The sequence below is a fragment of the Belonocnema kinseyi genome, chromosome 2 (assembly GCF_010883055.1).
Source record: "Belonocnema kinseyi isolate 2016_QV_RU_SX_M_011 chromosome 2, B_treatae_v1, whole genome shotgun sequence".
In the NCBI taxonomy this organism is placed as follows: Eukaryota; Metazoa; Arthropoda; class Insecta; order Hymenoptera; family Cynipidae; genus Belonocnema; species Belonocnema kinseyi.
Genome location: NC_046658.1, coordinates 173,834,340 through 173,860,084, shown reverse-complemented (window position 1 = coordinate 173,860,084; position 25,745 = coordinate 173,834,340). Strand labels below are relative to the sequence as shown.

At 25.0% G+C, this 25,745-nt stretch overlaps 2 protein-coding genes across 3 annotated transcripts in view; one reads left to right on the top strand and one right to left on the bottom strand.

Annotated features, from left to right (window-relative positions):
- LOC117168250 (basement membrane-specific heparan sulfate proteoglycan core protein-like) overlaps positions 1-25,745 on the bottom strand; it is a 1,113,250-nt gene that overhangs the window by 908,494 nt on the left and 179,011 nt on the right. The window lies entirely within an intron of this gene.
- Positions 5,105-25,745, top strand: part of LOC117168249 — a 46,125-nt gene continuing 25,484 nt past the window's right edge. Inside the window, exons 1-3 of one of the 2 annotated variants that reach the window (XM_033353750.1) lie at positions 5,105-5,222; positions 15,281-15,534; positions 18,565-18,834. In XM_033353750.1, coding sequence (XP_033209641.1) covers positions 15,283-15,534; positions 18,565-18,834 — 522 coding nt within the window. In that variant the 5' untranslated portion in view covers positions 5,105-5,222; positions 15,281-15,282. Of the gene's footprint in view, positions 5,223-8,188; positions 8,325-15,280; positions 15,535-18,564; positions 18,835-25,745 lie in introns of those variants that run through there. The other variant, XM_033353749.1, reaches the window with a different exon arrangement.

The window sequence follows — 25,745 nt, the reverse complement described above, 5'->3', positions numbered from 1 at the left end:
ACGAGACTAAAGTAATAAAATTAATGTTGTAGTTAGAGAAACAAATCATGTTGACACAATATTCAAATGCGTATAACAATATATTTATCATTATTATTATTATTATTATTAGATCATTATGTTATCATGGTTTTATAACAATAGTTAAATTTTATTAACTCATAAAAGTGTCCGCACAAGTAAAAATAGAGATTGTGAACAGCAATTAACTCTGCATAAATGATTTCAATTATGATAATAATTTGTCATTTGTTTAGGTTAGTGTCTTATTATCTTTACCGCCCATATTTCATAATTTATTTAACTGACATTATTTATCATTATTATGTCATTCATAATTATTTAATTATTTATGTATTATTATCCATTTATTTATATTTATATATTTAATTATTATTATTATTATTGGATTATTTCATTCTCATGGTTTTAAAACAATTGTTGCATTTTATGAATGAATAAAATTTTCTGCAGAATTAGAAAAAGGCACTGTCAACAGAAATTAACTCAAATTAAGAAGCATGATTGTTGAAACAATTATTTATTATTTTTAATAATATTTTCTTTGAATAATGCTAGAAAGTTGTGGCTTTTTCTTAAATATTCGTCTTTTTTCAACTTTTGACAAAGACAAAATGATTCCTAGCTAACAAATATGTTTATTTAAACAAATTGTTATTGTTTATTACTAGCCTCTTCTATCGTTATGCTGGAAAATTTCATTTTTTCGGAAATTTTTCACATCTAATCAACTTGCCCATTTAGGGTGAAATAATTTTTAATTCAATTCAAAAAAACGCTATTGCTTGAACAATTTATTATTTTTTAAAATAAAATTCTTAATGAATAATGCTAGAAAGTTGCGGTTTTTAAAAAAGTTTTCAACATTTGGTTAATTTTTTAATAAGAATCAGGTAATGATAATTTTTTATGTTAACAAACATGATTGTCTAAACAAATTAATTATCATTTTTAATAATATTCTCTATTAATAATGCTAGAAAGTTGCGGTTTTTTAAAAAGTTTTTTACTTCTGATACATTTTTCAATAAAAGTTAGGTAATTATTGGATCAATTAAACAAACAAATTTGTTTAAACAATTCATTATTATTTTAAAAATATTTTTAATGAATAATGCTAGAAAGATGCAGTTTTTTCTTAAATAATAATCTTTTTGTCCAATTTTAGCTTATAATACAATATAAAATATATGCAAGTTAACGAATATATTTATTTAAATAAATGGTTATTGATTATAAATATCTTTTTTTATACTAAAGCTAGCTACTTGTAGCTTTTTCTAAATTCATTCAAACTGCATCAATTTTTACTCAGAGTAAGATAATATTCTATTAAACTTAACCTAAATAATTGACCATTAAATTTATTCTTACTTTGAATAATATTACATTCAAATAATTCAAAAAAGTTTCCATTTCTTCCGAAATATGCAACTTTCTATCTACTTTTCACACAGCGCAGGTTAAAACTAAAAACATTGAACAAACACAATTGTCTAAACAATTAATTCTTCATAATAATACTGTTTTAAAATAACGCTAGAAAGTTCCAATTTTTGTTAAATTCATCATTTTGTGTCTTTTTTCAAATTAAATAAGTCAATATTTAATTGTAGTTAGGAATCATAATTTTCTTAATAATTTATTATCATTTTCAATAATATTCTCTATGAATAATGCTGAAACGAATTTTGTTCGTTGCCTTCTCATTTATCTTTCCTCTTTTTTAATTTTGTCCACAAATTAAAGAACAAAATTTTTTTTTTTTAAAAAAATTTTTTATGGCGGCGGTCAAAATTTTCTCGTTATATTATTCTAATTATTTCAAGGAAGTCTATGCATTAACTTGAGTATTGGACGTTAAATACGATTAAAGTTTTGTCGGAGTAGTTACTGAAAGACTTTTTAAACAAAATATTATTATTTATTATTCATTGCTAACTACAATGTGAAAGGAAAATTCAAAGTTTCATAAAAACTCACAACTTCATAGAATTATTCTAAAAGAAGATAGTTATAATTCATAACAAGTTATTTAAATAATTATTTTACTTAAATTGCATTAGTTATTATTTCACTTACATAAATAAAAAGTACACAAGAAGTTAAAAATTTTAGGCAAACTCGAAACAATATAACATTGATTTGGAATTTAATATGTAAGTTATAAACAATTAAATTCTGAAAATCTGTTAACTATTTTAGGTCGGGGTAGCTGAGGAACACCCCCTTTCAGAAAACCCTAAAAATATTCTCAGATTTCTTGTACCCCTTGTCATTTTCAAAATGAATATAAAAAAATCCTTTATTTATTAAAAAATGTTCTTACTGGGTTGATTCAAGTAGGTCGAAACAATCTCCTTCTTTTAATTCTTAAAATTTTATTAGTTTTTAAATATTTCTAACCGTTTTCGTAATAATTCACTTTTTTCTTTACATTTTGAAAATCTGCTTACTGTTTTAGGTCGAAGTAAAAGTCAGTCAAGGCATAAGTCAATTTTTGCGTATCTACCACCGCTTTTTAAACAATTCAAATTTTCTATTTTGTTTTGAATTTCAAGAATACTCTTTTCCTTTTCCTTAACTTTAAGAAAGAATAAGAATTAATTTTATATCATTCTTCATTAACTGAGCTTCATAATAATAATTAAACCAGACATGTCTGACTCAGGAGGACTGATTCTACTGTGACTTATATTAGGGAGTGTCCACCTATTACGAAATATTTTTAAAAAGTCGTGGGGGAGGTCGTTTTTTGTCAGGGTATATTATGTAGGGGGGGGGGGGGGGGGGGGGGAGGTATCATTCACCAGATTAAGTCACATGTTTGATTTATGAATTTTCTGCACCATCAACTCTCTACATCTAAATTTATGAATAAATAATTTTACATCATCGTAAAATTATTTTCTAAATTTTTCTAAATATTATATGGATATAGAAGAGATAATTTAAATTGCTAAAGATTATTTAATGATGGGAAATAATTATGTTCATGTCATTTCTCTACCATACTATAATTTCTAACGTTTCTTAAATTTTCTAAAATATATTAAAAAATATGCACATAAACCTATTTTTTAGAATTAAAAAAAAAATTAAAAACTTTTCAATAATTATAAACGATTTGGGGAAATTAAAATTTTTTAAGATTTCTGGGAAAATTTTCAGTTGTTGAAGTTTTATTTAAGAAATAATTTTAAATTGTTAAGATTTCAATATGTGCGGGAAAAAAATACAAAAGAATCTAAGACAATTTTTTTAATTTTTCAGGATTTAAAAAATATTTCGGCTGACTGAAATTTTAAGGGTGTCAAAGTAATAAAAAAAATATTGTTAAAAGTAATGGGAAATATTTTTATAATTTTGTTCTGATGAATTCTAATACTTCCTTAAATTTTTAAAAGGAGTGTAGAAGATTTGAAAGTAAAATTTTGTAATTTTCCCAAATTAAATAATATTTTTTAGGTTCCCAGGAAAAATTAAAATGATTTTTTATTTGCGAATATTAATTTTGACGGCTTATTTAAAAATATGTAAAACGTTTTAACAGATTTCTGAAATTGTCGAAGAAGAATTCAAAAGGCGTTAGAGAACTTTTCTTAATTTTTCAGAATTAACAAAAAGTCAGAAAAAATTGTTATAAATTGCAAAGATTAGAATGTTTAGAAGGTATGACATGATTTAAAACATAACTTCAATTAAGGTTTATGTGAAACTTTTTCAAGAATATTTATTTTGAAAAGTGAACTTTAACAGAAAATTTAAAAAAGGGTTTTAAACACTTTAAACGCTGTTCTAAAATTTCGAAAAAAAGCGTAGAAGTTTTTGAACCAGGATATTTTAATTTGTTATGATTGCAATATGAAGCAAAAAATTAAGTGAATTCGAGAAGTATTCAGAAGAATTAAAGAGATTGAAATAGAATTCAAACCTTGGAAGTTTTGTTTAAAAATGTAGATTTCTACAGATTAAAAAAATCTAGAACCTTTCTAAAGAATTTCAAAAGTTTTAAAGAAAATAAAGAAAATTTTCTTAAAACTCCTTGATAATTTTAGAAGATCAGTAGACACTTTCTTTCATTTTGAATTATTCGTTAACTTTAAAAGAAATTCGATGCAGTTAAAAATATTTTTAGGGATTTAAGACTAGTTAAATGGAATACAAATATTTAAGAATTTGGAAACATTTCCAAAAAGTTCTCAAATATTTCTTGATTTTTCCCAAACTTTTAAAAGCGTTAAATATTTTTTAAAAAGTCTCGAATTTTTCCTAATATTTTGTGAAATTCTATCAGATTAAAAAGTGTTCTTTTTTAATATTCAAGATATTGTTTCGACACTTTTCAAATATTCAAAAATATTTTTTAATTTTCTCAAGAATCATATAAAAATTATGCTTATATAAGTTTAAAAATAAACTGATAATAGTTATTTTTTTGTTCTAAATTTTCAGAATGTAATTTCTGCCCGAATTTAAGTATTTAAAAAACTTTAAAAATAAATAGTTTTTTGAAATTTCTATATCATACTATTATCATTATTTTATATTATTTCTGCCATTATTTATAATAATTTTTCAGAAAAAATAAAAAAAAAGAAATTTGATTCTAAAAAAATAAAATATAGCGTATTCCGGCAGAAACAAAATCCAAAAATTGTTTTCATTTTTTTTTTGTGAAATGTTTTTTTCTTTAACATTTGAAATAAAACAGTATTTTGTTATACAGACGCCATATAAGTTTCTTTAGAATGCAAAAATTATTTATTTGTTATTTTTAATTATTATTACTATTTTTACCATGAGTTTTTTTCTTTGTAAATTCCTGGAGGTAAAGTAAGTAGCAAATGAATCAAGTTGATGTCATGTTTTTAAGTTGCACTATAAATGTATAAAAAATGTGGAAATATGCAATTATGTAATCGCCAATGAATTAGAGTTAAACCGGTTTCGAAAATAAAGAATAAAGTTCTGCAATTAGGGATCAACTAAACAAGGTTACCCAGGAGCGTGACAAATTTAATGTAATAAAAAAGTCAATCGTATTAAACTTTGAGCGTTTACGAATGATTCAAATAGTTCGCACTGCATTGCAATAATCAGCTGCACGATCAGTTCATAAGATAATCGCAATTGGTGCAATTGATCCATTAAACTCAAGAGAATCCAATAGGGAGAAAATTTCCTATAAATCATAAAAGGTAAATTTTTCTATGGTTCAATTTCACATTCCAATTTGCACCGTTCAAATAAATTATATACTAAAAAGGACTTGATTTTTTAAAAAAATTAGTAACTATTAGTAACAATTAGTAAAAAACAGGTACTAACGATTTAAGTAATTTCCAAAACTTCAAAAAACTGAACATATTTTAATAATTGGTCATAATTAATTGACAATATTTCAAAATAACATGAAATACACTTAAATTTCTCATTAATAATCAGAAATATTAAGAGACAATCCTTAAAATCTTTTAACATACTTTGGAGTTTCTCAAAATCTCTTAAAACCCCTTAAAGTCTTTTGAAATCACTAATATTAAAAATAAAAATTAATTTAAAATTTCTCTAAGTACCTCTACGTCTTCTAAAATTAATTATAATCCATGAAATCCTTGTTAAATCATTATGAATTATTATTCCTATATCATAATTCAATTTTTTATTATTATAATATTCAAAACTATTTGAACCAGAAGCTATACAATTTTAGATTTTTTAATTTCATTCTCAATATTACAAAAAATGTTTAGAAATGAAATTTCAAAAAAGTTGAAGCACGGAATTTAAAATAGTTTATTTTAAAAAATTTTATTTTTATGCTTAAAAACATATTTTATTTTCAAAAGTTTAATTTCTAACAGTTAAAATTCTAACTTATACCTACACATTTTAATATTTTCTTTTCAATATCACTCTGAAATTTGAATTATTATTCAAATGATAATTTTAGCATTTCACATATATGTATTTTGTAAATACTATAATTTAAAAATTATTTTAATTTTCATCTATTCGAATTGGAACGCTCTCGATCACAAATTTTTGAACTCTAAAATTTGATATTAATCGCTTAAAATAGCAGAACATTCTTTGTAATTTTTTTAATTGGACTAAAATCTCTTGAAATCTGCTGCAAATCCTCACAATCATAGTAGGCGCAAATTTTGTCAGAACAAATATAATAATCATGTAAGCGCTTTTTCCAAAATTAAGAATTTCAATTATTCACGAAAAAATTTTGAAAAAAAAAACTTTTTTCAAACAGGGATCGTCCAAAATTAATTATAGAGTAAAAAGAATTCTACAATTTTCGTGTGAAATTATAACTGTTTAATTTAGAAATTACTTTAGTACAAATGGTTATTAAAAAGTTAAATTAAGGGACTTTTCTCTACCAAATTTTCTCCGAGGACTATTTTTTCCTTATTTCTTAAATTATGAATTAAAAATGTACTGGGCTTCTTTTCACTCGAAAGCTAAGTCAAAAATTATTATTAATTGCAGAAAAAGTTGTTAAAACATTTTTTTAATCATCGACTAATTGCAGGTTGTAATTGGATAATACTGGCATGATTCTGAAAGTAAAAAAATGTCAAATAAAAACTTTTAATTTTAAAGAAAAAAATCTATTTTAGATAAAGATTTGCTTGTTTTAAAAGTTCTTTTATGGCAGCATAAAACGGTATCCAATAAATATTATCTAACATCAAGGATCTTTCAGTTGAAGCTGCTGGAGGCTCATCGTGCTCGTTATTAAAGAATTAAGGGCAAGTGATAATTTTTCATTTAATGAAATTAACGGCTGATTCCGAATCCGAAGTCGAAATAAAAAAAAATAATAAACAAAAAATTGGCTCCAATGTGGTGAACTAAAAATATTAAAAATTGACAAAAAAAATATAAAATTGGCTCTAAAAGATTTAAGGGTCGTAATTATAGGAAATTTTTCTCTTCTCCATTTGGATCCGAAATTAAAAAATTTTTAGATTTTAGAATCGAAATTATATACTACAACCTTAAACAGAAAATCCTTGGGAAAATATCTTCTCTCTTACAGTGGAAAATTTTATCTCTGCCAAGGCTTTAATTATCTTTTACATAAAAAATCATATTTGTGAAATTGCTAATTCTAAAACTATATTTTCTTCCATATTGTTTTGCAAAAAAAGAAATTTAAAAATCAAGGAGTTTGAGGACCTGCAAGTTTTATTGCAAATAATCGATGTATATTTTTTTGGTTCAATTTCGGGCTGAGGCAGATATTTTATTGCCTTTTAAAAAGTTATCTAATATAAATTACTAGTTAAACAACGAATTTTAGTTAATTATAATATAAAACAATTTAAAGGTTGATTATTTCAAAATAGTAATAAGATTTTGCAAAAATTATTTAGAATAAACTCACGTTGATCAGAAGGAGTAGATTTTTCACAGGGAAGAAATACTTACATAATTATTTGCCATACAAAATGAGCTTTGAAGTATAGTAGAATTACCGGTTCAATCCCGGGTTAAGGCAGATTTTTTTGTCCCTCAAAAAATTATTTCTTCCAAATTAATCATTGAACATTGAATTTTAATTAATTTTAACTTAAAAATTCGAACGTCAGCATGCTTCCAAATAGTCCTAAAATCGTTTAAAACACTACTTAGAGTATACTCACGTTGATCAGAAACCGCACATTTATCACTGCGGAAAAATACGTTTAGTATTCGCAAAGCAAAATTAGCTTTAGAAAAAAAAATCTTTTAAGGTCTCGGTAGCGTAATTAGGGAACTCTGAACTCATCTAAAGTCGCGCTCGCGGTTCAAATCCCGACTGCGGCAGATTTTTTCATGCTCTTTAAAATATTATATTGTTTCTCGGAAAATGAATTTACTGAAAATATATTTTACAAAATCTTAAATGACTTGAGGAAACATGAATGAGGAAGCAAACGTGGAGATTAAAGCTCCTTCCGTGAAGTAAATGAGAAAGAAAAATTTAATAATAGAAGTGGTTTTCCCGAGATAAAAATTAGGGATAAGTAAAAAACTGTCAACAGCAATGACTTAGCTAAAAGTGGCATTTCAAGTACAATCTAGTCGTTATCTACCAGTGGCGTGCTAATAATGCAAAACAATTGTTCATGATCCGCGAGAATTCTCTTGGAGTATAAATAAAACGGAAGAACTAGAATGGCACATGACAGATCTTCGGGCGTATTGCACTTGAACGTATCTGCAGTGCTAGTGCTCATATAAAGTTAAATTGCCCGATTAAAGCAAGTGCGTTGTTGAAGGAATCAATTTTTAAGGTCAGTGCTGGAAAATGTATTGGTCATGCTAATACCATTTAATAGTTTTCGGGAAGAGGAGTTTTTAAATAAAAAATCGTAATAAAAGACATTTATCAAATCATTTGAACTGTGCGTGTTTTAAAGATTGTGATAAGAAAAAGTACGTTAAAAATCAAAAATCAAAACAAAAGTGTCAAGTGTTCTTCAAGGGACTATCCATTAATTTGTAGCCCTTCACTACCCGATATCAAAAGTTTTAAAGAAGTGTTAAGAAAATGTTTAACGATGTGTTATTGAATGTAATTTAGTAAGGTAAAACCCGAGAGAATCGATTTATCAAATAATCAGAAAAGATTAAACTGAAAAAAAATTAAGCTATGGAACAAGAACAACATGCAGCAATGAAAGATGCAACAAAGGAACAATGAAATTCTGAAAAAGTAAAAAGTGTAAAGTGCTGTATTATCTCGTAGGAAAATATTCATCGCTAAACTGATTTATTCTTTTTTTTTTTAAATAAATTAATAGCTAAAATAACCTAAACATTTCAAAGAAAGATTCTTATAATGATCTCTAATCAAATATAATATAAAACGATATTAGACAAGTTTCCAAATTTTTTATCTAATCACTTTAGTTTACATTTTTTGCCATTCGGAAAATCGAAACTAAAGGTTTTATATAAACTTACTTTCTATTTCATTTGTTTAAAGCCCGATAAACTCAAAAAATTCTCTCGAATCTGATAATATTTCTTGATATTTTTTGAATTTTTTTTCTAGAAACTTGTTTGGAATCCTTTAAATTACTCTAAGATATTTCCAATTCTTAAAACTCTATTAATTAAATTCTTTAAATGTACAAAAATTGTATGTTTCCTGAAATCTTTTGGAACATCCTTGAAATTCTAAAAAGTACCTTTAAATATTTTAAATCCTCTTAAATCCCCTGAAAATAGATTAAGTTCCTAAAAATAATTTACAAACTTAGAAACTATTCTAAGATCTCACATTTTTTGTAATCTTCAAAATTGTTTAAAATCTTTATAAATAAATCTTAATAAATGTTTAAGCCTGTTCAAAATATTGAAAATTCAAATATTAAAAGTGCTTTAAAATTGTTTGATTCTTATGATTAAATACAATAAAATTCCATTATCTAAAGTTACATTAAATTTCATTATATTCTTTGAAATGTTTTAGAGACACCCTTGGAATTCTTCAAAATACCCTAAAATATTATCAATACTTTGAAATTTCCTTAAAATTTGTAATGTACTTCAAAATTACCTATAAATTTAAAAACTATTCTAAAATCTTTTCAAATTTTTAAAATCTCTCAAATTTTTTTTGTTCTTTAATTTTTACAAATACCTTGAAATATTGAAAATTTCTGTAAGTCTGAAATTTTATTAAAATATAATTTTCCTTCAAATCTCGCGAAAATACGTACAATCCACTAATATTCCTTGACATTTTTCATAACTCTCTTGAAACTTTAAAAATATCCTTCAAATGTTTTAAGCCATTCGAAAATATTTAAATCCGTTTCAAATATTAAAAATGTTTTGAAATTCTTCAATTCTTGTGAATAAATTCTTTAAAATTACATTATCTTAAGTTACATTAAATTCCCTTATATTACTTGAAATGCTTTCGAACATCTTTGGAATTTTAAAAAATGTCCGAAAATATTCTTATTCGTTTTAAATCCCCTGAAAATTTTTCAAGCTCTTAAAACTTACTTACAAACTTTAAAACTATTTTCAAATGTTTCACATTCTTTGAAATCCTTCGAATGTTTTAAAATCTTTAGACACACCTGGAAATATTTGATACCTTTTTAAGTCTTTGGAATTTTATTAAAATATAAAATCTACTGAAAATACGTACAATGTCATATTTTTTTCTATGTTGAAAATCTCTTAAATCTTGTTTAGAAACTTTTGAATTATCCTCGATATGTTTTAAGCTATTGAAAAATATTTCAAATCTTTCGAAATAGTTGAAATGCTTTAAAATTCTTAAATTCTTGTGATTTAATTCTTTGAAATTAAATTATCTAAAGTTACATTAAATTTCATTATATCCTTCGAAATGTTTTGCGAAATCCTTGAAATTCTTTAAAATGCCTTAAAATATTCTCAATCCTTTTAAATCCCCTGAAAAATTGTAAAGTTCTTGAAAATTAGTCAGAAACTTTGAAACTATTTTGAAATCTTTCATATTATTCTTAATCTTTTAAATTGTTTAAAATCTTTAGTAATATTTCGAAATATTCAAAATCTCTTTAAATCTTTGGAATTTTGTTTCAAATGTGAGCAAAAATTTAATCAAAATATTCTCAAGACATTGAAATTCCCTAAAAATCCTTTAAGTTCTTGACAATTGCTTAAAAACTTAAATAATATTTTAAAATCTTTAACATTCTTTGAAATCTCGGAAATTGTTGAAAATCTTTAGAACCAGCTTGGAATACTAAAAATATCTTTAAATCTATGAAATTTTAATAAAATATAAGATTCCTTAAAATCCCATGAAAATACGTACAAATATTGCTTCCCTGACATTTTTGAGATCTCTAAAGACTTACTTGGAATCTTTTAAAATATTCTGGATATGTTTTCAGCTACTCGAAAATATCCAGAATTTCCTCAAATATTTAAAATGGTTTAAAATTCTTCAATTCTGAATAAATTATTTGAAATTTAATTTTCTAAAATTATCTTAAATTTAATTATATTCTTTGAAATGTTTTGGAACATTCTCGAAGTTGTTTTAAATCCTACCAAATATTTTTAATCCTTTAAGGTCTCTTACAAATTTTACAAATTTTTAAAACAATTTTTCAAATTTTTCAAACTCTTAAAATTTTGTTGTTGGTCACTTTATCAGCCAAAACTTCCTGTATCGTCTACGATATCTTATTTATCAGCAGACGTTCCTTGCTGATAATAGTCTTAATACTTTGTTTCTTCACATTTTTTTTAATTTTTTGCAGATTTTAATTTATCAGTTGCATCTCTTTAAACATACCTTTGTTAAAAAATATTGAATTTCCTTTAAGTTTACTACGTCTACTCACAATGCTGCTATTGATTAGATCTGAAACAACAGTAACAGACACAACAGGATTTTTCTCTTTTGATTAACCTGGAAAATTCCCAAGTTACTTCCGTGTCCCACGCGTCATTGCTTATTAATTATTCATTTTTTTATTATTCATTTTTTTATTATTCATTATTTATTCGAGAGTTATTTCCAGATGCGTGTGTAAAAGTTGTCTAATCCAACAATAATTAAATTGTTTCATTTTAGAGTTTTGTCTATAATCCGCGACAGCTTTTCAACTTCAACTATAAATATCACTACTTTTCTTAGTTTACCTATGCTTTCAGAATTTAATTTATCAGCTTTATAATTTATGTTACTTCCACATTGACGATTTCCATAATGTCATCTTTCAAATCCTATCTTAGGAAGAGTTTAAATTCCTTAAAGTTTTTAAATTTTTCCTTCTTCTTTGTCAACAACTATAAATCTTTAGTTAATTACTCTGAGATAGCGTGAATAGTACACAATAGAACCTTATCCAATTGTGTACCGTGAACACCATAATCATCCAAGCTGTCATCTAAGTAAGTCTTCTTGTTATAAAGTTAGGCTTAACTTTCAGGCGGACAATGAAATTGGCTTTTCAGACAGTGCAATCAGTGAATCACGTCACTAGAAAAAATTAGAAGCTTATTTTTTAATATGCACATTAAACAAAATTTTCAGCTTCTTTCACACTTAAAACGCAAATTTCACATAAGCGAATTAAAGTGCGACCGATACACCACCTAGAAATTAAAATTTATAAAAATATCTACCATCTAATAAAAAATAATAAATTATTAAAAACTTAATTTTTGATATTTTTGTCATTCCTTGAAATCACTGGAATTTTAGAAAGATTGATTAAATTCTTTTGAATCCCTTCAAACAGTCCTTGGAATCTTTTCAGATATTATTAAAGGTTCCATGATATCCTTCCATAATTTAAACAATTTTTTATAACCGCTTATTTTCTCCACTCAAACATTCTCTACAACTCTAATATTTCTAACTTAAAAAAGTAAATTTTTCTTTTATGAAAATTTTCCAACAATTCAAACAAAAAATTAACAAATAACTATGGTTGAAGATTATCTGATTTTTTTCAGAAGTGAGCTAATTAAAAACACTAGAGTTTGTGAAATGTTTTTCCTAACAAAATAAGTTATCTTTTTTTAATTTAACCATGTTTGAATGATTGGTGAGAAGCGACAATAAAAAAATTCATTTACGAAAAATATTTTGAAAATAATTATTTTTGGTAAGTTCTTAACTCTTTCGATAGGAAATCATCTTTTTTTTCATCTTCTAGAAGAAACCACAGGTAATAATATTTAAAATTTTAAAATTATAAAAAACTTTATTTTCAGATACCTTTTTTGGCACGACAAGGAGCTTAAAATTTTTCAAATAATTAAAATCCTTAGAAACTCTTTAAAATATTTGAAGTTATTAAAAATTTGTTAAAATCCCTAAAATTTTATAACGCTCTTAAAAGTTTATAGATAGTTTTAATTGTTACTTTTTGTTTTTTTAATAAAATTAAAGGGATGTAAAACATTGAACAAAGGAATTATATCTTTCTTGAAAATCAAAACATCTTAAAAGTTGTATTATCTATTAATAATATATTCATTAAAATTAAAATTTTTTTGCATTTTGTATTTGCTTTAAAATTACCTAAATCTTTGGGAATCCAATAAAATACCTTAAATACCTTCGAAATTTTTTTAGAAACCAAAAACGAATTTTTCTAAATCAATTCATATAGATAGAATTCTTGAAAATTATTCGACATGTTTTTAAACATTTACAATCTTTTGAAATTCCTTAAAACTTTGTGGATCTCCATAAATATCTTTAAATATTTAAAAAAATTAAATTATATAAATAAATAAAAATAAATAAATAAATAAAAAATATTTTAAAAAAATAAAAATTTAAAAAAATATTAAAAATAAATATTTAAAAAAAATATCTTGAAATCTTTGAAAGACTTTGAAATTTCTCAATCCTAATGATTAAATTCTTTTATTTTTCATGAAAATATTATGAAATCCTTTGTTATCATGTTTTAAAATTGCGAAATCCTATGGAATTCTCTAAAATTATAAAAAAATTCATTAAAATAGCTTATAAAGATCGTTTAAAATTCTTGAAAATTAAATTCAAAATTCTCGTTCAAATTAATTAAAATTCCTATTAATCTCATGAAATATATTCACAAAATTAAATTTCCTATAATATCCTTCGAAATCTTCCAAAATTAGTTTAAAGAATATCAAATTTTTTCAAATTCCTTTGAATGAGGAAAGTTTTTCGAAATTCTTAAAAACTTAAAAAATTTTTAAAAATATTTTCAAATTTCTTAAAGATTTTCAAAGCTCTTAAAATCATTATTACATTTGAAAACATTAGAAAATGTTTAAAATATCTTGAAACTTCATTAAATTCTCGTTACCTACTAAAATTACTAAGAATCTTCTAAAATATCCTCAAATCTGTCAGAATATATTTAAAATCCTAATTTTCTCAATCTTGGAAAATACGTTAAAATATTTGAGAATCTTTTTATTTCTTTAAAATCCCTTATTTCTTGTAAACAAATTCTTTGAAATTTCATTATTATTTTATAAAAAAAATTTAAATTTGGCTGAGTTAAATAAAATCTGATGATATTTTTTGAAATCCTTTAAAATTTCAGAAGTTCTATGAAATCCCTTGAGATTCTAGAAATTCGCAAAAATACCAAGTAATCTTACCATCCTGAATCTTAGTCTCATAATATTAAATCTTATAAAATCCAGCGAATTATGGTGAAATTCGTTAAAAATGTTTTGAAGTCCTAAATCTAGAAAATATCTGGTTAAATCAACCAGAATTCTGGTCAAAAATGCCCTTATTATTTTCTGGTTAGAGTAACCAGAAATCTGGCTGAAATCACTAGACTTTCTAGTTCATTCAAAAATCATTTCAACTATCTTAGCCTATAATCCAATAATCCTGAAAAATATTTAAAGTTTTTGCGCCTAGCAGTAATGTTAAAATTGAAAAAACATTTTGTTTTCCTAAAATGTTCTTTACAGAATAATAAAAAAAATTAAAATACTAATCTAATTATAAAGATGTAAGCATTTTTAACATCAATATAATCTTGAATTGTAAAATTACTAAACTTTAACGTCGTAATTTTGGATACCCTGATTTCCTATAAGGTTGATTTGTCAACAATATTACATATCAGTATAGATTTTCAAACCGCGAACACATGCAGCAGGTCATACCCCCCTCCCCTAAATAAAAACGTATTATTTAAATAATGGATGGCCCCTTTATAAAAATATGGTTTTGCTTTGACATAAAAATGTCAAGAGTATTTTGAGCTATACTAAATTATATAAAGATGTTATCTCTGAAGGCAATTAGTCTGTACATGTTGATGATAATAAGTTTTATTTTCATTAGAGCGGTAATAATATCAATAGCTTTTATTTAACATTTTTATTGATAAGTAGTTGATAAAAGGGTATTTAAAAATTAAATTTTAAGTTCACTAATGTTTTGAAATAGTAACAATTTTTTTGAGACAGACAGCGGCATCCTATAAGTTTGCAAAAGAGTTCGGAAGCTAAAGATTTTTTGATTCGAGAAAGGAATCAGGGCTTGAATTTTCTATTACGACTCTGTTTTCCTTCGATTGCGATTCTAATTGAACTGGAATCCTAGAGTTTCTTCAGAACGCTCTCGCGAATATCGAAAGGAACGATAAATCTCGCTGGGAACAATAAGTTTCCGTGAAGAATTGTGTGGGGTTTTACGATTCGAAAGAGGGAACAATGATTTGTAGAAGAAATTCTCCGATTCTTATTCCAATTTCAGAAATGGCCCAAGGGACACCGCCATGGCTGGGCCAAGGTTTCGTGCAGAAGGCTCTGAGAAACGGGGAAGGGGATGAATCGATTGAAGTGATCAATATATTCACGAAACCTGCGACGAATAAAGGCGATAACTATACGAGTACCATGATTCGAGCTACTGTTGAAATTTCTAGAGAGAAGGGTGGCAGAAAAATCACGGAGAAGAGGTCTATTGTTGTTAAAGTTGCTCCGGATGAAGAAAAATCGAGAGATTTGGTAAGTTGCAATAATTGGAAGAAATAGTTTTATAGTTTTCATTTTAAAGAGTAAGTGGGTACAGGGTTTTAGTGCCCTAAAACATGTGGTTTGGGGGTGCTAAAGCCCTGTTTCCAATTACAGACTTGAGAGCCCAAATGCTCTCAAAACAGTGGAAACTGGGTAATTTCTCAAGAAATAGAAGAATAATAGGGCAATAAAATCTTTAAGAAAAAATGAGTCTTTACGGGGAGAAAAATTTCAAGAGATTAATTTACGGAACTGATCTTTGATCCTTTTCTGTTTTTGACGCAAGAACTGAGACCTTGGTACCATTGCTTTAAAAGCAAGGGTTCCGAGAACTTAGTTCTTGCGCGAAAGTTAAAGATTAAAATTAATTTAAATCAAGAAGATTTAATGAAAGAAATAAGATTTTAACCGAATAGTTAAATTTTTAAATAAAATAATAAATAAATATCAATTAAAAAATGAACTTTAAACAAAACTGTTCAACTTCTTACTAAGTGTTTGAATTTTGAACCAAAGCAGATGTAATCTCTAAATTTGAATTAGTCAACATATTTAATAATTTCAATTAGTAGCTCAATAATAGCCACGAATCAGCAGTTTTGACTGATATGTTAGTAATTATCACTCATACATTAGTGAAGAATACTGTTTCGTAGCTTCAATTGAGCCACTGATTGAAAGCAGACAAAATTGTAACTGATTAAAATTTGAAGAGTAGTCTCTATAAAAAATGTTACAGTTTATATTTTTAAAAATATTTAAATTTGGAAGAAAAGAACCCGTTGACATGCAAACTAAAAGTACTGTTAAAAAAAATACAGTAGAATTAATCAAAAATAAATTTTGTTTAATGAAATAGTTAAATTTGAAGCAAAATGATCAACCTTCGAATACGATAATTATTTTTAAACAACAACTAGAAAATATTTTTAAACAGAGTAGTTCAATTTTTACGAAAAATACGAAATAAATACGAAATATAATTGTTAATGTTTAAACCAAAAATTAATTTTGTATTAAATAAAAAACAGTTAAATTAAGGAAGAAGTTATAATTGATAAATTTTTTACAAAAAAACGTTTAACTTTCAATAAAATAGTTTAATTTAAAAATAAAATAATTAATCTGCCAACAAAATAGTTGAATTTTCTACTACATAGTTAAACTTCATAAATACAAAGATGAATTTTCAATTAAATGGCCCAGTTTTAAATCAAAAAGATTGAAAATTAACCAAGAATATTTGATGTTTCAATCCAAAAAGGCCATTTTTTTAGAAGACTTTAAAATTTTTTATAAAAAAGTTCATTCTGAAGTAAGCGAAAGAAGTTTTCAACCAAGCGAGATGATTTTTCTGCAAAAATGGATACATTTATCATTTTAAAAAAAATGTAAAACCAAAACATTAAATCTCTACATATTAATTATTTAGTATACGTACATTTTTAACTATTAAATAATTTTTCTCCTGAACGTGGAATACTTAAATTTTCAGTCTACAAAATTAATTTTTATAAAAAGAAACGAAGTTTTCACCAATTGCATGAACTTTCAAAGAAAATTTTCTGTGTAAATCTAAAAAATAATTTTTAACAAAAAAAGAATAACAATTTTTATCAAAATCGTCAAATTATCATCCAAATAGATGAATCCTTAACAAATTTTTTTTAACCAAAATTTCAAAACGAAAATATAATTTTTCGACCATAAATGTCAACTCTAAACTAAAACAGATCACGTTTCACTGAGTAATATTAATTATCAACTAAAATTTTAATGAAAAGATTTAAGTTAAAAGAACGAATATTTTTTCGGCCATTTTTAACCAAAAACGGAAAATTTTCAAAACAATTACTAACAAGAAGGTTAATTTTCTACTAAAAAATTTGAATTTTTAGTTCGGGAAGATGTATTTCTAACCATATAGATGCATTTTTAACTTTACCCATCAATTTTCTACTGAAATATAACTATTTTAATTAAAAATATTAACTCGAAGCCATAAATGAAATTGATAATTTTGCAGTTCAAAATCTAATGTCCAGTTGCAAAAAAAAAAATAATTTTTAACAAAATAATTATATTTTTAAACAAAAATGCAAGGCTAAATTTTTTGTTAAATATCTAAAATCTAAATTAAAAATCTAAAACAAAATAAGTACATTTAAAAAAAGTAAAATAGGTAATTTTTCAGTTAAAAAAAAATTTATATTTAGAAATCCGCATTTTTAACGAAATATTTTTTTTGACTACTAAAGAGATGACATCTTAAATGAGGCGGTGTATCTTCTGACGCAAAACTTATATTTTGGATAAAAAAAATAATTTTCAACTCAATAGTTAACTTTTCTACTAAACAGAAAATTTTTTAGCTACACTGATTAATTTTGAGCAAAGAAATCAATTTTTAATAATGTACGTAGTTTAGCTTTCAGACAAAAAGGTTACATTTTTAGCAAAATGCAAGAATTTTTCTTAGAATAATAATATTTTGAACTAAAAAGATAAATTACAAACCAAAAATACAGTAATAGAATTTTTGACGAAAAAGAGAGGATTTCTTTATTGACTTACTTTTAAAGCGAAAATTCAGAAAAAGTGAGAAGTTTTTGAAAAACAGGAAAAAAGAGGATTTTTTTAAAAAGGTGAATGGCAGATCATTAAACGCAATAATGAATTTTTTATTCCTAAAAATAAAATATCAGTTATGTTGATGATCCAAGCCACTCTTTTCATTTCAAATTGTAACTTTGAAATTTAATCAACATCTTCATTGAATAATGTGGTACCATTTAATCTAATTAAGAATTAAATCAATCTGATCAGTTTAAATAATTATCATCAAAAATTATTCAAACAATTAATTTAATTTTTCATATCTCATAAATTAGTAATTTTATTTAAATAAATTTAAAATTCTCTTTATTGCACGTTTTAAAAAAGTCTTCTCATATACATTTTATCATAAAATTTTTTTTGCTATTTTACTGATTTTAATTAAATACAAATTTAAAAATTAAGGTCGAGAAGGCTGGTCTTTTTAGAACAGAAATGTCGATGATGAGTGACACCTTGCCAAAGATGAACGAAGTTCAAGGATATGTGAAACCATTTAATGCTAGGGGTTTTTATATGCAAAAAGGCGACCCAACTGTCCTAGTTTTTGAAGATTTGGCACCAATGGGATACCGGATGGCAGACCGTCAGGCTGGACTTGACATTGAGCATTGTTTATTAGCTCTTCGAGCTCTTGCAAGGTTCCACGCATGCTCCGTGAGAGTTGTTGAAAAGGTACGTTTTTAGTAATGATTGATTTCGACGTGTCCAAATTATAAGGTTCTATCTCAGGAAGCCGAATAAAAAAGTTCTAACTCATGAAGACCAATTGAAAGGTTCTCGTGAAACTCGTGAAACCCAAATGAAAAAGTGCTACAGAGTTGAGGGTGCTGATGTTCTCAATTAAATTTATATGGGATGTTAAAGCGTCGTGTGTTCGCCATTTGAGTTGGCACCTTTTCATTTTTTCTCCACGAGTTACTATCATTTTATTTGGATCATCCGAAATAGAGCCTTGTTATTTGGACACGTCGATTTATTTCTATCAATTCTTAATATTTTTTAAAAATGTAATAGCACTAAATAGACCCCTGATTCATATAACTGTTTTTTTATTTTCTAAGGGAAAAAGACATCCCGATATTACTTGACAATCTAGAGGAGGGGGAATATACCCTAACGTTTTAAACTGTAACAAAGAGAGGGATGCACAAAAGTTTTGTAACACGCAACACTTGCCTGATCATAAAATAAAAAAAAAATAATCATAAAAGAACAGTATTTTCTAAAAATAAAATTAAATAGTTTTTATTTTAACCAAATGGTTACATTATTAAGCTAGAAGACTAATTTTTAGAAAAAAGTAAAATTGTCCACTGGCAAAGTTTCATTTTCAATAGAAAAGTTTATTTTTAGCCAAGGGGGATGAATTTAAATCAAGAAAGACGACTTTTCTAGCATAACAGATGATTTTTAATTTAAAAGGAAGAATACGGAAGGATACATTAAAATATTCAGGTAACAACAAATATAATTAACCCTCAAGTGCTAGAACCTCGAAGTTTTCCGTTCCTCCTAAAACGGGTTCAAACAATTTATTTATTTCTTTTCAATTGTATCCCTGAGTCTCGCAAAAATGAATATTGTAAATATATAAACGGAATATAATTATGTATGATAAATATTTTGTAAAAAAGGTTGGAACTTTTTAGAAAGAAACAGTCTACTGAAAAAAATTTCCAGGTCCCTGGGACCCGGATTAGCATTTCAGGGTTAATTTTCTACTTGAAAAGGCGAATTTGTAACAAAAGACTCATGTTTTCAAGATATACAGTTGAATAGGAAGAATTTGCAAGAAGAAAGTTAATTGAAAAAAAGAAAGATGATTTTTCAACGACATAGTTGAATTTATAGCTTAGAATATTAATTTTCAACCAAAAATGAAATCGCTATATAACATTTTTTTGTAAATAATTTTAAAAAATGTTAGCAGCTAGAGTCAAATAAAAAAGAATAATTAATTCATTAATGAACTTTTAACAGGAAAAAAGGAATTTCCAACCGATTATTTAGATTTTTTAATAAATATTTCAATGTTCAAAGAAACAATTTAATTTTCTACTAAAGCAGTCAAACTTTTAACAAAAAATAGGGATTTTTAGCAGGAAAGTTAATATTTAAACAGGTAGCCTTATTTTCCACATTATCCTTTTAAATTTTTTAACCAAAAAGAATAATTTTATACAAAAAGGCTGAGATTTTAGTTTAAACAAAACTTAATTTATGACCAAATATTGGAATTTGCAACTAAAATGATAAATCTTCTAGAACAACAAAATTTATTTTCTACAAAGTAGTTAAACAATGAACAAAGTCGCCGATTTTTTAAACATAAAATTTTGTCTCACTGAACAGGTAATAAATATTATTGAAACAAACAAAGTATTTTAATCAAAAATTAGAACTGGTTTAATTTAAAAGAAGAAAGTTATTATTCAAACAGATCGCTTAATTCTCTACCATCTTGTTTAATGCTGAAGCTAAAAAGATTAATTTTCTACAAAAAAGCTCATTTTCAAGAAAAAAGCTGGGATTTAAAAAGAAATGATTTTACGACCAAATAGTGGATTTTGCAACTGAAATTATGAATCAGTTAAATTTTGAACAAGCTAATTGCACTTTGCACCAATAGCGATGAATTTTCAACCAAGTATTTTTTTTACTAAACAAGATGAAATTTTAACAAAAAACATTAAGTTTTAACGAGAAAAGATTCTTTTTTAATTAAAAATATAAATTGTCAACAATAAAGAGAATTCTCACGTTTTCAGTAAATAAATAAATTACTGTCGAAAAAAAACAATTTTTGGACATTTTTTTCAAGTTTTCGGCTAAAGGAATCAATTTGTAATTGAAATGATAAACCATAAAAAATGCGCCCAAAATTAGCATGATATATAAATTTTGATTTTAAGCTTGAATTTTTAACTACAAGAAATGCATTTCTAACCAAAAATGTAATAGAAAAATTGTCAGTGAACAAAGAAAATTAATTTAAATATAAATACATAAATGAAAAGAATTTTGAAGCTTTTCATCAGCAATTTTTAACATTAATTCAATCACTTTAATCTGGAGTGAAAGATTAGTAACGGGAGAACTAACGACAGAGCATTTTATTTGAACAATTTTATACAATGTCAAACTGACGTTTGCTAATTAATGTTTTTATTTTCAAAAAACGAAAATAAAAAGTCAATTGTGCTAAAATTATGATTGTGGTACTTATAGGTACTAAAATTTCACGAATTTTACTTTTTGATAAAAATTTTACTATAAAAGACAACACTGGCATTCCAGTGAAGAAAGTTCTTTCCAGAGCTTTCTAATCACTTACATTTCTTTCCGAATATTCCTGCAATCTGTATACATTTTCTTCCGAAAATTTCTGATGAAAAATCAGTACAACATTTTAACCAAAACACTTAAAATTTCATTTAAAATCGATTTATAGACAATTTGCACTAATTAGAAGTTGTTTAACAAAATTAGTCAACATTTCTGATAGAAGCGGAAAGCTTCGGACGCGAATTTCAAAAATAATCTTTTAAGTAAATTGGACATAAACCTCTGGATTTTTTTTCAAAAACTATCTTCAACTTAAGACTTTTTAAACTTAATTTTTTTTCTTTAGAATCTTCATAATCAAAATAATATAAATAAAGATGAAATTTCAAATAAAAGCCCTCATTTTTAATAAAAAAGGCAGGTTTACAAAAAAAAGTTTATTTCAACAATATTTTTGTAGTTTCAGTTTTTTATTTCATTGTTTCTTATCAATTTTTAAAAAATAGGTAAATTTGAATAATTGATAGCTCAGTTTTTCAGGAAAACATTTTCTATGAATGAACTGAATTCAGGTGCAAAATTAAGTTTGTGCATGGTTAAAATAGTTATAGTTAATTATTATTCATTGTAAAAACAAAAAAAAACAAAAAAAATATAGGAAATTCTTTTCCTGAAAGAAAAAAGAATATTTTTCGAATAGAGTAACTTCCTATCCTACAGGTTTCCTTTGTTAAATAAATATACGTTTTTTGTAAAAGTAATTTTTAAAAAATTACTCATTTCAAAAAGGCTCGACATTTTTTTAATTCAAAAGTTTTATAGTTTATGCAAAAGTGAACGTCATTTTAAAATTCAATAAAAACAAAAAATTAATTTATGTATTTTTTAAAATTTATTTTCACATTTTTGGTGTCATGTTGAGATAATTAATGTTCGTAAACGAGGATTGAGCGAACAAGGCGTCACTGATTATCTCGTGATATAACGATGTAAATTTCCAACTTTTGGTTTAAATACGAAATCAGAAGATAATTTTAAACAATATCACTATACTATTAATTATATAAATTCAGTATAAAAAATTATAAACTCTTAGAGAAAGCTTGGAAAATGTTTATAATTTTTAGAAAGTATTTACATGCTTAAAAAGTTTAAAATATTTTCTGTATTTAATTTGTGCTACAAATTTTGGAAAGAAATGCATTTTATTTTATGGATAGACGTAAAAATCGTTAAAAATAATTTTTTTGCAAAATTAAATGTGATAATGGATTTCCTGATACGCTAACCGTATAGAAACAATCATTATTTGAATTTTTTCAAACAATAGTTTATTGAAGTTTTTTTCGAGTATTACTCGAATTATCTCAAAATGAAAAGTATACCAAGAAAAAAATTCAAAAGCTATATTTAAAAATCACTTTTCTGTATTAATTTGCCGCAGTATTTTTTTCACGATTTAGAACAAAAATATCAAAGTGCACCACCTTTTTTTAAAGGTGATATTTTTGTAACCGCGCTACCTAATTAATTTTTATCTTAAAATATATATAAGAAGTTCAAGAACTATTAAAATTAATACAAAACGATCATTGGAATAAAAAAATAGCTTATTAACTCAACAAACAAAAAAGCAAGTTTTGCTATGAAAAACCCTCATGAAATTCCCATTAAAAAAAACCCATTAAATTTATCTCATTCTTTTATAATATTTTCACTTATTTCATTAATGTGAAATAACATTTTATAAAGAATAATTAAAAATATGTAAATCAATTAACTAAATTGTATTTATCTCAAAAAGGGCTCAACACTTTTTTTTAAATGTTCAAAATCTTTGAAGCTGTATCCAAAACTGAAAAAGAATAAGAAGATACGATAATGACAAAAAGTTATTTTCTGCTGTACAAAAACCCTCATAAAATAAAGTTTTAAATTTCTCTAATTCTTTGTTAGTATCTTTTAAAATATTATAAAATATATTTAAAAAACTGTAGTTCAAAAATGGCATATACTATTTCATCTATAAATATTTAAAATGTTTGAAAACTCATCCAAAAGTGATAAAAAATAATTAAAATTCGAGTGTGTAAATGATTTAATAACCCTAATGTCAAAAAAGCATTCTCTTCTCTACAAAAACTTTCATTGAATGCAATTTTCGATTTATCTCCTTCTTTTATAGTAATATTTTATCAGCTTTTAGTCTTCTATAACGTTTCCTAAACAACAATTCAAAATCTGAAAAAATGTAGGAATAATTAATGCTCATTTTCTGATCGATTGTTTTAATTTTTTTTATTTGCATCGTTTTCCCGTTCTCTATTGAGTATACAAGAAGTCATAACAATCTTACAAGATGCAGAATGTAAGTCTGTTCCGTAAAAAATTGATTCTGTTCTCGGAAGAATAGAATTTGTTTATAAAAATTGTTTCAGTAATTCAAAAAGAAACTTTCAAACTTCCAAAATAAACAAAAGAAACTTTTAATAAATCATAATCGCACATTATTGTATCTCATATTTTATAAAACAATGAATAATTACAACATTAATCATTAAAGGTCGTGAAAACATGACCGCGGTTCATTAATTTTTTTTCATAAAATCATAAAAAAGTTCTTTTTCTTACTGGAGGACATTAAAAATAATCTCTGCATAGTAATAATACTGAGTTCAAACTTTTTGTTAAAAGTTTTTAAACGTACGACCGTTTCAAAAACTGTTCCAAGCTTTGGTTTAGAAACGGGTTGAGTGGCCGAAATAAGACATAATTTCTTAGTGATATTTGATTAAAAATAATTATTTCAGAAAAAAATTATTTATACTTTCGTAAAGAATTTATAACTTTTCTAAAACTAATTTTTTTATATGTTATTTACTCTCACAGTTGTAGAAGATTACACAAAATATTCCCTGCAAATTTGATAAAAAACTTCCAAGAAATGACTGAATTATGACGAGTTGAAATTAAAAAAAAACTTTGTTGTACTAAGAAACGGGTGTAATCCACAATTAAGTTTCCATCAGAATCTTCGCTTTTAGAATAAAAATTTAAAACCTTTTTTAAAAGTATTCATCTTCTAACGGCTTTCAGTGAGAAAAATGTATATGCAGCTATAAATGGCTATAAAAAGAAGCTATAAATTACGTCGAATTGGCATACAAATTTATTTTATTATTGGCTATAAAGTTGAATGTTTTTGCAACATAAAAGGTTTTTCAAAATAAAGAAAGATGAGTTTTTAATGAAATGGTAGAATTTTCAACTGAGAAGATCAATTCATAACTAAAAATGGAAAAGTATGATATTTTGTTTAAAAAACTAATTTAATCGAAAAAATTTAAGCAGTTAAATTCAACAAAATAATTGAATCTTCAACCAAATTAATGAATTCTTTACCAAATATTTTACTTATAATTTCATGAAGGACCAATTTCCAAGTAAAAATGGAACAGCTACATTTTCACATTTCAAAAAAAAATTTAACAGGAAAAAATGAATTTTCAACGGAATGATCAAAATTTTTAATAGATTTTTCAATTTTTAACCAATCCGTTACTACACTAGATAATTTTTACAAAAGTATATACATTTTTAACAAAAAAGTTTATATTTTAGCAGATTTTTTAACCCTTAAACTACCAAAACGCCACGACCGGTACACTGCTATTCGAAGGCCAATAACTAAGACTGCTCGACACTACAAAAAATTTTGATCCATATATTTTATTTGTTCAAAGATCGATTTTTCGTTTTAGTATTTTCAAAATGGCGTCTTAATGGCCAAATTTTTGTCAAAACATTCATGAATTTTTTTATAATAAACGATGAAAAAAGCTTCAGAAAAATCCAGGCGTATTCCTTGGCTGATTACAAAAACTTTTTAGTCATTAGAATTTTTCCGAAAAGTGCATAGTTTTTCAATAAAAAATTTCCAATGATTCCGTAATCTTTATTTCACTCTGACTTCAAATCACGCGGCCACCGCATTTTCATCGATTCAAATGGATTTTGGGGCGCTGGGACCCGTTCATTTTTCGGAACGGATAAAATTTTAGAAAGGTAAAATTTCAGAATGGGTTATAATACATAATGGTAAAACTTAGGAATACCAAAAATTCGGAAAAAGGAATAAATCAGAAATCCAAAACTCTGAATAGTATTTATTCGGAAACCAAAAAAGAAAACCAAAGAAGCGGAATGGGTAAAAATTCGGAAACGTTAAAATTAGGAGGGTGAAAAATTAGGAATAAGTAAAAATACAGAGAGGAAAAATTCGGAATAGTAAATAAATG